Genomic DNA, 14,056 nt, shown 5'->3' with positions numbered 1-14,056 from the left:
TGACAGGTACCGTCTGCAGAGCCCGGTCCCCGTCGGTTCCGACACATCCCGCCGGTAACCATGGAAACCGTGTCAAACGGGGCGCGGAGGGCAGGGGCCGGAGCCTCGCCCCCTCGAGGGTCCCCTAGCGCCCCGCGTTCCGTCTCCCGACCACCGCGACCGCACGTCAATCACACGGCGGCGAGCACGTGACACGGCCCGGCCAATGGGGAGCCCGCACGGAAGCACGCCCCCGAGGCCCCGCCCCTTGGCGTTCGGCCGCGCGCGGGATGTGGACCCTGCGGGCCGCCGTCCGCCGGGGGGCCTGGCTCTCCCGCTTGGTTCGCGGCCGCCCGGTTCCGAAGGCCGCGCCGCCGCCGCTGCCGCCACCGCCCTGGCCCGGGCGCGCGCTCGCCGCCTTCGGTACCGGGAAGGCGGGGGGCCTGCAGGGGCGCGGAGGCGGAGGCCGCGGGCCGCGGGCGCATGGCGGGACTAGCGGAGCCGGGGAGGCGGAGGAGGAGCCGGAAGATGAGGAGGAGGAGGAGGAGGAGGAGGAGGAGCTGCTGCGCAGGGAGCCCTTGCTGCCCTCGGGGACCCAGCGCGTGTGCCTGGTTCACCCCGAGATCAAGGGGGGACCGAGGAAGCCGACGCTGACTCGAGGTGACCCCGCGCGGGAGGGGGCGTGGCCTCGAGGGCGGGGCTCACGGGGGCGGGGCTTCTGTGGCTGGAACTCCGGGCGGGGTTGGAAGACTGGACCTCATAGGGCGGGGCTTTGGGGGGCGAGGACGAGCTGAGTGGGCGGGGCTTCGGTGAATTGACCTTACGGGGCGGGGGCTCCGATGGCGGGAAGCCTGGGGGCGGGGCTTCGGGGATTGGAAGTCGACTGGGAGCTGAGGGGCGGGGCCTCGGAGGCGGGGATGCCAAGGGCTGAACTCATAGGATAGGTGGCTAAGGGGCGGGGCTCTCATGATGGACTTCGGAGGGCGGGGCTTGAGGGAGGGATGGAGAGGATTGGAATTCATAGGGCGGGGGCCAAGGGGGCGGGGCCTCATGGGCTGGAACTCGGAGGATAGCTCAGGGGGCGGGGCTTCGGGCGGGGCTCTGAGGGGGCGTGGCTTCAGGGGCCTGACCCCTAGTCCCTGAGCTCCGAGGGGGGAAGTTTGAGGCTCCAGCTTTGGGGCTGGACTCTGAGGCTCGAGCTTTTAGGCGGGGGTCCCTGTGGGGCGCAGGGCTCCGAGGGGCCGGGGCTGGGGGCCTGAGGTGCACCCCCTTCCTACCCGCCCCTGAAGCCGCGTCTCTCCCAAAGCCGAGTGGCAGGTGGCGGAGGCGAAGGCGCTGGTGCACACGCTGGACCACTGGTCGGTGGTGGAGTCGATGGTGGTGCCGACCAAGGCGCCCGACCGGAAGCTCATCTTCGGCAAAGGCACCTTGGAGCAGCTGACGGGTGGGTCCGCTGCCCCTGCCCCCCTCCCTCCTCCCCCCTCCCAGCCACCCAGTCTCAGCGCCTGATGTGGGTCCTGCCCGTGAACCCCGCTCTCCTGGGACACCCAGTTGTGGGCTCATGATCAGAGCATGGAGCTGGCAGGACCCTGCCTGTCTCCCCGAGTCTTAGCTGCATCCCCTCCCCGCGGGGTCATGTCCCGGGGTCACGTCCCCTCCGTGTGTGTGTGTTGTGAGACCCACGCGCCCTGAACACGGACCCCGGCTTCCCCTGGACCCTGTCCACACCCCAGCCTCTGGGGACGCAGCCAAGCAAAGGGTGATGGTGCCCGTGGGGCGGAGCCCCTGACAGGCCTCTGTCCCTTAGAGAAAATTAGGAGCCTGTCGGAGGTCACCGCTGTCTTTCTGAACGTGGAGCGGATGTCCATGCCCGCGAAGGTACCGGGGTGCGCGGGGTGCTGTCCACTCCCTGGGCTGGGGCCTGGGGTCACCTCCTCACCTGAGGTCTGGGGATGGGGTGGGCTCCTTTTTTATGTTTTTACTAGAGGCCCGGTTTGCAACATTTGTGCACTGGTTGGGGGGGGGGGGTCCCTCGTAGGCCCTCTCCCCATGGAGCGCACTGACCACCAGGGGGCAGCTCCTGCATTAAGCGTCTGCCCCCTGGTGGGCAGTGCATGTCACAGCGATCACTTGTCCCACCATGTGGTCGATTTGCATATTAGCCTTTTATTATACGGGATTGATTTGAGAGAGAGGAAGGGAGAGAGAGAAGCATCCATGAGAGAATCACGGATCGGCTGCCTCCTTGCACGCCCCCCACTGGGGATCAAGCCCACAACCCGGGCCTGTGCCCTTGACCGGGAATCGAACCCAGGGCCCTTCAGTCCACAGGCCGACGCTCTATCCACTGAGCCACACCGGCCGGGTTCTCTCCTTTTCTAGAAAGAACTGGAGGCCGCCTGGCGCGTGCAGGTGTTCGACCGGTTCACCGTGGTCCTGCACATCTTCCGCTGCAACGCCCGGACCAAGGAGGCTCGGCTGCAGGTGGCCCTGGCCGAGCTGCCCCTCCTCAGGTACCGGGCACCGAACCGGGGGTCGCAGCACACAAGCCCCCTTCCTTTTTTCTTTTCTTAAAAAAATATATATATATTTATTGATTTCAGAGAGGAAGGGAGGGGGGAGAGAGATAGAAACATCCGTGATGAGAGAGAATCACAGTCGGCCGCCTCCTGCACGCCCCCTGCTGGGGATGGAGCCCGCAACCCGGGCCTGTGCCCCAACCGGGAATCGAACCCTGACCTCCTGGTTCCTAGGTCCACGCTGAACCCCTGAGCTAAGCTACGGGCGGGACATTCATGATGGACTCCATAGGGCGGGGCTTGAGGGGAAGGGAGGCAGAGGGTTAGGACTCAGGGCGGGAGCAGAGGGGGCGGGGCCTCTGGGGGGGGGCAGAGGGGGCGGGGCCTCAGAGGTTGGAACCAATGGGGCAGGGAGTAGGGGCGTGGCCTCAGCGACTGGAACTGAGGGCGGGAGCTAAGGGGGGGGCCTCAGGGCGGGAACTAATGGGGCGGGAGTAGGGGGCGTGGCCTCAGGGGCTGAAACAGGGGGCGGGGCCTCGGGCTGGAACTAATGGGGCGGGGTGTAGGGGGCGTGGCCTCAGGGGCTGGAACTAATGGGGCGGGAGCTGAGGGGCGGGTCTTTCTGGACGGACTTCATGGGGGGGCAGCATAGCTTGTTGGACGCCTGATGGGGCTTCCCCTCCAGGAGGGCCCGTCCCTGTGGGACCCTGTGCCTTTGAGAGTGAAGGCCCAGCAGAGCGGGGACCCCACGCAGGAGGGGGGACCCCATGCAGGAGGGGGACCCCACGCAGTAGGGGGGCCCCATGCAGGAGGGGGGCCCCATGCAGGAGGGGGGACCCCGGTGCACTCCTCCCTATCAGACACCCGCCCCCCGTTCTGCCCCCCTCACTTGGGACGCGTGAGGCGCCCCCTCGCGCCCCCCACGGCCTCCGCATCCGCTCCATCTACTGAGCTGCCGTGTCCCCGGCAGGTCCAACATGAAGCACGACCTCGCGCGCCTGGACGGACACGGAGGCAACTCCCGCTACATCATGGGGTCGGGTGAGTGCCCGGGGCGCGTCTCGGGGGCGGGAAGGAAGGGCCGCCGCTGGGGAGGGGACGCGGCCCCGGGCGACCCTGCTGGGGCCCGGCTGCGCCTCCGCCTCGTCCGTGGACACATCGAGCCAGCAGGGACCCCGGGGGCCTCGGGCGGGTGCGACAGAGGACCCCAGACCTGGGGTTGGAACAACAGACATTCACCCCTCCCCCCCTCGTCCTGGAGACCAGGCGTCTGAGGTCCAGGGGTCCCAGGGCGGGTCCCTCCAGAGGCTCCAGGGAGGGTCCCCCCTGCGTCCCCCAGCTCCTGGGGCTCCAGGCCTCCCCGGGCTGGTGGCCGCCGCTGCCTCCCTCCTCTGCCTCCCTCCGTCTCCACGTGGCTGCTCCTCTGTGTCCGACAAGGACCCTGTCCCTGGAGGGGGGCCCCCCCGACCCAGGACGGCCTCGGCTCCGACCCTTCACCCCATCCCACCTGCAAAGACCCCGTTCCCATAGGAGGACCCGTTCCCCGATTCTGGGGGTCGGGATGTTGGGGGAACCACTCAGTCCACTGAGGATATCGGGGCTCCCAGCCGAGTGGACGGGAACCCAGGTGGCCTCAGACGGCAGAAGTTGGAGGCGCGGCCACCTTTCCTTTCCTTTTCTTGTTGTTTTTTTTTTTAATATTTTTTATTGATTTCAGAGAGGAAGGGAGAGGGAGAGAGACGTGTCCGCGATGAGAGAGAATCATGGGTCGGCTGCCTCCTGCCCGCCCCTCCTGGGGACGGAGCCCACAACCCGGCCACGTGCCCGGACCAGGAACGGAGCTGTGACCTCCTGGTTCCTAGGTCGATGCCCAACCACTGAGCCACACCGGCCGGGTGGCGAGACTGCCTTTCTCCGGCCAGAGCTGGGCCTCAGAGCAGAAGGGGCTGGGCTGGCAGCTGCCTGGGGCCGTGGGTGCCCCGGCCGCGTCCCTCAGGGCCCGGCACACGGCTGGCCTTGCCGTCCTCCCCGTCCGCTCCCCGACCCCCCGCCTTGGCTGTTTCCAGGGGAGTCGTTCGTGCAGGTGCAGCAGCGTCTGATGAAGGAAAAGGAGACGAAGATCCGCAAGGCCCTGGAGAGGCTGCGGCAGAAGAGGCAGCTGCTGGGCCGGCAGCGCAGGCGGCGGGAGTTCCCCGTGGTCTCCGTCGTGGGGTACACCAACTGCGGTGAGCAGGCCTCCGTGGTGGGGTGCACCGGCTGCGGTGAGCGGGCCTCCGTGGTGGGGTACACCGACTGCGGTGAGCGGGCCTCCGTGGTGGGGTGCACCAACTGCGGTGAGCGGGTCTCTGTGGTGGGGTACACCGGTGCTGGGGTCCAACCCCAGCAGGTCCAGGGGTCCCCAAAGGTGTGGACGGAGTCGGCGAAGAAGGAATGACATGGAGACAGCATTCAGTTGATCACCAGGTTCTAGTCAGGTTCTCTTGCCAATTTCTGTAGTCAGGTTCAGTCCAGGATCTTTTGCCATGTTCTCTCGCTAGGTTCTGTCTCTAGGTTCTGAGGCCAGTCTCTGTCCAGGATCTTTTGCCATGTTCCCTCCAGCGAAGTTCTTCTGTCTCTAGAGAACGTTCTGTGTAGGTTCTGTGCCTCCTGGTTCTGTCTCTCTCTGTCTCTTGCTGTCTTGTTACATCTGTATTTATACCAGTTGATTCAATCCTATCAATCTCTATTACAAAGGTTAGGGCGTTTCTTATCTCCATTCCAGGGAGTAAAGATTATGTAGCTTAAGCATGATTGTTCGTAGTTAAAGTGACTAATTACCCGCCTGGCACTTAGTTAAGAGGTTTTATTCCCTCCCTAACTTCAGGGGAAAATCCCTACCTGGGGAAACAACCTTTCTCAGAGACCTTGGTTAAAGCACATAGTGCCTAGAAGGTGAGCAAACATATTAAGAACAGTATGCCATATATGCCAGGTCCCTTGAAACAGCAAGCATGGACCGGCTCCCGGCAAATTCCCCCTTTTTTATTTTTTAAAAGCAGGCATTAAAAAGAAAAACCTGAAATGCTCTCTTTTATCCATTTTAAGAGTAGGATTGGCGCTTTCCGCTATTACCTGAGTCCTGATCTATCACCCCAGGGAGAGCTTGCCAATCCTGCACTTTCCTGGGGTGGAAAGGCTGCAGTGGGGTTAAGGATAAGGCTCCTTGGGCCTACCTCCTCCCATGCCTTTACATTTACCTTTCCTTCCTCAGAAAAGCATGGACATACTTCTTGTATAAAACGTTCTGTCTGACTGGGAGTAACCTTAACTCCTCTGCTAGCAAGTATATGTGTTAAAAGATCAATACAGAGTCTTCTTTCTTTGGACTCAGTATGGCACATCTTCTCAATCTAAGTTCTGTACTATCCACCTTCTTACCCTACTTATCCTCTGTAGGGGGGTCTGCAGTACCCTGGTGGAGTCCTATCCATCCCGAGTGTGGGGTTCTCAATGGGGGGGAGGGCTTACCTAGGGGAATCCTGTTCCAGGGGTTCCCAAAGGTGTGGACGGAGTCGGCGAAGACTATCCACCCTCTTCCTACGGTGGAGTCCTATCCGTCCCGAGTGCAGGGCGCTTACCTAGGGGTCCCTGTTCAGGCGCCAGATGCCGGGGTCCAACCCCAGCAGGTCCAGGGGTCCCCAAAGGTGTGGACGGAGTCGGCGAAGAAGGAATGACATGGAGACGGAGTTCAGTTGATCAGCAGCCTAGCCCGGATCTCTAGCCAAGTTCTGGTCAGGATCTCCAGCGAAGTTCTGGTTAGGATCTCTAGCCAGGTTCTGTGTCCATGTTCTCTTGCTAGGTTTTCCAGCCAGGTTCTCCAGGTTCTCCAGCCAGGTTCTGTAGCCATGTTCCCTCGCTAGGTTCTCCAGCCGGGTTCTGTCCAGGTTCTCCAGCCAGGTTCAGTCACCAGGTTCTAGTCAGGTTCTCTTGCCAATTTCTGTAGTCAGGTTCAGTCCAGGATCTTTTGCCATGTTCTCTCGCTAGGTTCTGTCTCTAGGTTCTGAGGCCAGTTTCTGTCCAGGATCTTTTGCCATGTTCTCTCCAGCGAAGTTCTTCTGTCTCTAGAGAACGTTCTGTGTAGGTTCTGTGTCCTGTTGTCTTGTTACAACTGTATTTATACCAGTTGATTCCAATCCTATCAATCTCTATTCCAAAGGTTAGGGCGTTTCTTATCTCCATTCCAGGGAGTAAGGATTATGTAGCTTAAGCATGATTGTCCGTAGTTAAAGTGATTAATTACCCGCCTGGCACTTAGTTAAGAGGTTTTATTCCCTCCCTAACTTCAGGGGAAAATCCCTACCTGGGGATTCAACCTTTCTCAGAGACCTTGGTTAAAACACATAGTGCCAAGAAGGTGAGCAAACATATTAAGAACAGTATGCCATATATGCCAGGTCCCTTGAAACAGCAAGGATGGACCGGCTCCCGGCACACCGGCTGCGGTGAGCGGGCCTCCGTGGGGGGGTACACCAGCTGCGGTGAGCGGGCCTCCGTGGTGGGGTACACCGGCTGCGGTGAGCGGGCCTCCGTGGTGGGGTACACCGGCTGCGGTGAGCGGGTCTCCGTGGTGGGGTGCACCGGCTGCGGTGAGCGGGTCTCCGTGGTGGGGTGCACCGGCTGCGGTGAGCGGGCCTCCGTGGTGGGGTGCACCGGCTGCGGTGAGCGGGCGTGGAGGAGGGGGGTCCCGCCCCGTGCGGGGCTGCTTCTCTCTCTCTCCCCTCCTCCCCTCCCTCCCTCCGCTCTCTCTAGAAATCAATGGGAAACTATCCTCGGGTGAGGATTAGCGTAGGTATGTGAGTATAGATCAAGTAACCAAATACAGGAGAAATAGGTGTCGATAAACGTGATTTTTTAAAAACCATATGTATATGCGTCCGAATTTTCACCCTCGAGGAAGTGCAAGTACTGAGCCGGCTGTCACACAAACACCGGGCCCTCCTTCCGCAGGAGCCAGGGGCGTGGGCGACTCTCACACACGTGTGTCCTGTCCCCGACGTGTGTCCTGTCCCCGACGTGTCCTGTCCCCGACGTGTCCCGTCCCCGACGTGTCCTGTCCCCGCCGTGTGTCCCGTCCCCGACGTGTGTCCCGTCCCCAACGTGTCCCGTCCCCGACGTGTGTCCTGTCCCCGACGTGCAGGGAAGACCACGCTGATCAAGGCTCTGACGGGCGACGGCGCCATGCAGCCCCGGGACCAGCTGTTTGCCACCCTGGACGTCACCGCCCACGCGGGCTCCCTCCCGTCCCGCCTGGCCGTCGTCTACATGGACACCATCGGCTTCCTGTCCGAGCTGCCCCACAGCCTCATCGCGTCCTTCTCCGCCACCCTGCAGGACGTGGCCCACTCGGTGAGCCGGTGGGCGGGCGGGCGGCTGGCAGTGCCGGGCCAGGGGCCGATCCCCTGACACAACGCATTGGGGGCTGGTCCCCCACATGGGACACCAGCCGGGCTGGGTTCCCCACATGCAGGACTCAAGCCGGGCTGGGTCCCCCCACACACAGGACACCAGCCGGGCTGGGTCCCCCACACACAGGACTCAACCTGGGCTGGGTCCCCCCCCACACACACACAGGACACACCCAGGACCCTCACACACACACACACAGGACACACCCAGGACCCTCACACACACACACACAGGACACACCCAGGACCCTCACACACTCACACAGGACACACCCAGGACCCTCACACACACACACAGGACACCCAGGACCCTCACACACACTCACACAGGACACACCCAGGACCCTCACACACACACAGGACACACCCAGGACCCTCACACACACTCACACAGGACACACCCAGGACCCTCACACACACACAGGACACACCCAGGACCCTCACACACACTCACACAGGACACACCCAGGACCCTCACACACACACAGGACACACCCAGGACCCTCACACACACTCACACAGGACACACCCAGGACCCTCACACACACACAGGACACACCCAGGACCCTCACACACACACAGGACACACCCAGGACCCTCACACACACACAGGACACACCCAGGACCCTCACACACACACAGGACACACCCAGGACCCTCACACACAGGACACACCCAGGACCCTCACACACACACACACAGGACACACCCAGGACCCTCACACACACACACAGGACACACCCAGGACCCTCACACACACACAGGACACACCCAGGACCCTCACACACACACAGGACACACCCAGGACCCTCACACACACACAGGACACACCCAGGACCCTCACACACAGGACACACCCAGGACCCTCACACACACACACACAGGACACACCCAGGACCCTCACACACACACACAGGACACACCCAGGACCCTCACACACACACAGGACACACCCAGGACCCTCACACACACACAGGACACACCCAGGACCCTCACACACACACACAGGACACACCCAGGACCCTCACACACACACACAGGACACACCCAGGACCCTCACACACACACAGGACACACCCAGGACCCTCACACACACACAGGACACACCCAGGACCCTCACACACACACAGGACACACCCAGGACCCTCACACACACACACAGGACACACCCAGGACCCTCACACACACACACAGGACACACCCAGGACCCTCACACACACACAGGACACACCCAGGACCCTCACACACACACAGGACACACCCAGGACCCTCACACACAGGACACACCCAGGACCCTCACACACACACACACACACACAGGACACACCCAGGACCCTATGCTCACACAGGCCAGGTCCTGGATGGGGTCCCGGGACGGGAGGTCGGGAGGAGGGTGAGTGGCATCGGCCTCGCTGGGCTTGCTCAGGAGGATGTCCGCGCCCCTGGGAGTGGCCGCCACCTGCAGGGACACCTCAGGCTCAGCCGCGGGGACTGACCCCGGGCAGCGCTCCTGCCTCCGCACTTTCTGAAAATCTGAGACTTTTCCGAGATAAAACATTTTAATAACTGAAGTCTCCTCCTGAAAACGAGCCCAGAAGCAAACACCCCAAATACCAGGGCACCTTTCCGGGGGGGTGGGGTTCTCAAGTAGCTTTTCTGCATCTTCCTGTTGCACAGAGACCAGCCCGTGAATTGTTTAAAATTGGGCAGGAAGCTCCTTAAATTGTGAACAGATTGAAGGTGTCATGGGGGGTGCAACAGCCCAAAGCTTGACTGAAGCCCTTGGGTGGCTGGTCGGCCAGCACCTGCGGGTGGGGGTGGAGACAGGCCTAGCGGGGCCCCAAGTCCCAGGAATAGCCCCCCAGTCCCTGTACAGGAGGGACCCCAAGTCCCAGGAATAGCCCCCCAGTCTCTGTACAGGAGGGACCCCGAGTCCCAGGAATAGCCCCTCAGTCCCTGTACAGGAGGGACCCCGAGTCCCAGGAATAGCCCCCCAGTCCCTGTACAGGAGGGACCCCGAGTCCAGCGCCCGGAGCAGCTGGGGCAGGACCTGAACAAGGGGCCTCGCCCCCAGGGACCAGCTCAGCTCTGTGGTCTCGGGCGCCCCACCCAGGGTCCCACCCGGGCCTGGGGCAGCCCCCCTCCGTCCTGCGGGTCCCGAGTGGGCGGGGGGGGGGGGGGGGGGAGACCGTTCCCGGCCACGAGCCCCGCTGCCCGCAGGACGTGATCCTGCACGTGCGGGACGTGAGCCACCCCGAGGCCGAGCTGCAGAAGGTCAGTGTGCTCGCCGCCCTGCGCGGCCTGGGGCTGCCCGCGCCGCTGCTGGACTCGGTGCTGGAGGCGCACAACAAGGTGGACCTGGTGCCCGGGTGAGTGGGCGGGGCGTCCCCCTGGGGCTCCCCATCCGCGGGGACCGGGTGCCGGGTGAGTGGGCGGGGCGTCCCCCTGGGGATCCCCATCGTGGGGACCTGGGTGGGCGCCATCCGGGGATCCGGCTCTACCCTAGCCCCTCCCACAGCCCCGTCTGTCCCTACACCCGCCCCAGAGCGGCCAGTTGGGGTGACGCGCTCCGCACCGCGCGCCCCCATTCCCCCCCCCCCCCGCCTCCGGGTTGACCCTCTGCCCCTCCCGCTGCCCCTCCCGGGAGGACTCGGGGTCCCAGGTGGGGCCGTGGGGGCCTCGGCCTCGTCCTCGCTGAGCGGGGTCTGCCCGCCGCCAGGTACCGGCCGTCGGGGCCGCGCGCCCTGGCCGTGTCCGCGCTCCGCGGGCTGGGCCTGGAGGAGCTGAAGGCCGCGCTGGAGGCCGCCGTGCTGAGCGCCACCGGGAGGCGGCTGCTGACCCTCCGCGTGCGGCTGGCCGGGCCGCAGCTCAGGTGCCCGGGGCTGCGGGACGGAGGGGGCGGGGCTGGGGGCGGGGCCGGGAGGCGGGAGGGGCGGGGCCGGGAGGCGGAGGGGGCGGGGTCTGGGGATGGGCGGAGCCATCAGACCGATGGGCGGGGCCGCAGCTCAGGTGCCCGGGGCTGTGGGACGGAGGGGGCGGGGCCGGGGGGCGGGAGGGGCGGGTCCACGAGGCGGAGGGGGCGGGGCTGGGGAGGGGCGGAGCCACGAGGTGGAGGGGGCGGGGCTGCAGGACGGAGGGGTGACAAGTCTGAGGGGATGGGCCGGGCCACCCAGGAGAGGGGGCGGGGTCTGGGGATGGGCGGGGCCGCAGCTCAGGTGCCTGAGGGGTGATGAGTGAGGGGGCGGGGCCTGGTGGGGCGGGGCGGTGGCTTGGAGAAGGGGGCGGGGCGGGGCCATCCGGGGCGGGGGCGGGGGCGGGGCCGGTGGCTGCTCCCAGGGACCTGCGGGTTCGCACACCTGAGTCATCCCCACGTGCGTCCCGGGCCCGCGGGCGGACCCACCGGGAACGCGCAGGTCCGAGTGGCTGGCGCCCGGGGCAAACGTCACCCCGAGCTCCCTGCTCCCCGACCGCGTTCCTGACCCGCCCCCCGCCCCCCGCCCCCCAGCTGGCTGCACGCCGAGGCCGTGGTGCAGGACGTGCAGGTGGTCCCCGAGGCCGGGGTGGCCGACGTCACCGTCATCATCAGCGACGCCGCCTACGGCCGGTTCCGGAAGCTCTTTCCAGGGTGACCGGCCGGTCCCCGGAGGACGCAGGTCCCGCGGAGGTCGGTGGGCGGACACGCGGGCTCCCACCCGCCCGGCGGTGCATCGAGGGCGCGTGGAGGGGACCGCCTCCCTCCTGATGGTTCGGCCACCGGCCGCTCCCCCCGGGCCCCCGTGTCCAGAGGAAACCAGACTTCGGGCCTCGTGTCCACTCCAGGAAGTCGGTTCCTGCAGCATCGGCTGCTCCAGGTGCCGGGGGTCCTGGACCGAGGCCTGCACCCCGGACCGTGGCCTGCACCCCGGACCGTGGCCTGCACCCCGGACTGACGCCTGCACCCCGGACCGTGGCCTGCACCCCGGACCGAGGCCGGCACCCCGGGCCGACGCCTGCACCCCAGACCGAGGCCTGCACCCCGGACCGACGCCTGCACCCTGGACCGCGGCCTGCACCCCGGACCGACGCCTGCACCCCGGACCGACGCCTGCACCCTGGACCGCGGCCTGCACCCCGGACCGACGCCTGCACCCCGGACCGAGGCCTGCACCCCGGACCGAGGCCTGCACCCCGGATCGACGCCTGCACCCCGGACCGCGACCTGCACCCCGGACCGACGCCTGCACCCCGGATCGACGCCTGCACCCCGGACCGAGGCCTGCACCCCGGACCGAGGCCTGCACCCCGGATCGACGCCTGCACCCCGGACCGAGGCCTGCACCCCGGACCGACGCCTGCACCCCGGACCGCGGCCTGCACCCCGGACCGCGGCCTGCACCCCGGACCGAGGCCTGCACCCCGGACCGCGACCTGCACCCCGGACCGACGCCTGCACCCCGGACCGAGGCCTGCACCCCGGACCGACACCTGCACCCCGGACCGACGCCTGCACCCCGGACCAAGGCCTGCACCCCGGACCCAGCTGCAGAACCGGCCCAGGTCCATCCGGTCCTGGACACTCCGTGTTTCTCCGAGAGGCTGCGAGCTGAGTGTGTTGCCAAGGAGACGCTCAGGGAAGGGGGGCCCTTCCCTGGCCTCACCCTGAAAGCTTGCATGTAATTTTCTTAGACGTGTGCCCCCCGTTTCCGGCTGGTCCTTGAGCCAACCCCGAGCGCCCGCTCCCTGGGGTGTAGGAAAGGGCCCGGACCCACCTCCAGCATCGGCAGCTTTTCCGGGAAACGGTTATGGGTGTCCCCCCCAGACCCCCGACCCCCGCCCCCCGCCCCCCAACCAGACGGGAGGGGCGGCAGCCGGAAAAGGCCTCGCCGTGTCCCAGTGGCGAGTGGGGGGCGGAGAGGAGGCTGCTGTGGGGGATCAGGCGGCCCAGGCGCTCGGCCGAGGACCCGGGAGGGGCTCGCACCCCACACCCCGCACCCCACACCCCCCACCCCGCCCCCCGGATCAGCAGCTGCGATGGCGGCTCCGATGCCGTCCGACCGGACACCCGCTCTGGGCTCCTGCTCTCGAGGCAGAAAAAGTCTCGTTTCAGCCTCACTTCTGTCTCCGAGTCCGTTCAGAACTCGGGCGGGTGCGCGTTTCCCACAGAAATCGGGGGAGCCCTGGTCGCCCTGACCTTCAGGAGGCCGGTGAGCCTCCCCACGCGGGGCGGGGCGCGGCTCTTGTTCTGGGAGACGCCGTGACACAGCCGACAGGCCCTCACGACACCCCAAACCTGTCCCCGCCCACACCTGCCGCCCACACCTGGCGGCGAGCTCAGCGCCGGGAAACTCACCTCGGGTAGGTGTGGCCGACAGAGCAGTGTCCCCCAGGACACCCACACCCCGATCCCCATCCCCATATGACAGAGCAGTGCCCCCAGGACGCCCACACCCCGATCCCCATCCCCATATGACAGAACAGTGTCCCCCAGGACGCCCACACCCCGACCCATGTAGCAGAACAGTGTCCCCCAAATGCCCACACCCCAACTCCATGTGGCAGAACACTGTCCCCCAAATGCCCACACCCCAACTCCATGTGGCAGAACACTGTCCCCCAAATGCCCACACCCCGATCCCATGTGGCAGAACAGTGTCCCCCAAATGCCCACACCCTGATCCCCATCCCCATATGACAGAACAATGTCCCCCAAATGCCCACACCCCGACCCCATGTGGCAGAACAGTGTCCCCAGAGACGTCCACCTCCCCACCCGCATCACCTGTGATGTCACCTGAATGGCAAAGGGACCCGCAGGTGTGACCAGGTCAGGCCTGAGACGGGGTGACTGTGCCTTCCCCGGTGCCCCGATGTCATCAGGGGGACGGAATGCAGGGCGGCAGCCAGGTCAGGGGCGGACAGGACGTGAGGACGGAGCAGAAGCTGAGTCAGAGCCCAGCTCCGCGGTGCTGGCTGAGCAGACGCAGGAGGGGCCGCCAGGACACTGTCCCCCCCCAGGGCACTGTCCCCCCCCAAGGCACTGTACCCCCAGGACACTGTCCCCCCAGGACACTGTCCCCCAGGTCACTGTACCCACCATTACACTGTACCCCCAGGTCACTGTCCCCCCAGGTCACT

The 14,056-nt window shown here is 65.5% G+C and overlaps 1 protein-coding gene across 1 annotated transcript; it reads left to right on the top strand.

The window, feature by feature from the left end:
* Window positions 1-269: 269 nt before the first annotated feature.
* Window positions 270-11,692, top strand: LOC308512454 (putative GTP-binding protein 6; the record flags this gene model as incomplete). Its single annotated transcript, XM_081082198.1, has 10 exons — window positions 270-639; window positions 1,286-1,423; window positions 1,787-1,857; window positions 2,362-2,492; window positions 3,469-3,539; window positions 4,565-4,723; window positions 7,675-7,883; window positions 10,163-10,311; window positions 10,662-10,814; window positions 11,448-11,692. 10 exons carry the CDS (start codon window positions 270-272, stop codon window positions 11,569-11,571), a joined length of 1,575 nt encoding a protein of 524 aa, XP_080938324.1. The 3' UTR covers window positions 11,572-11,692.
* Between the last annotated feature and the right edge of the window lie 2,364 nt (window positions 11,693-14,056).

This window comes from Myotis nattereri (genome assembly GCF_964212035.1).
Source record: "Myotis nattereri genome assembly, chromosome: Y".
Lineage (NCBI taxonomy): Eukaryota > Metazoa > Chordata > Mammalia > Chiroptera > Vespertilionidae > Myotis > Myotis nattereri.
The sequence above is the reverse complement of the archived record's forward strand: the minus strand, read 5'-3'. Positions and strand labels throughout refer to the sequence as shown.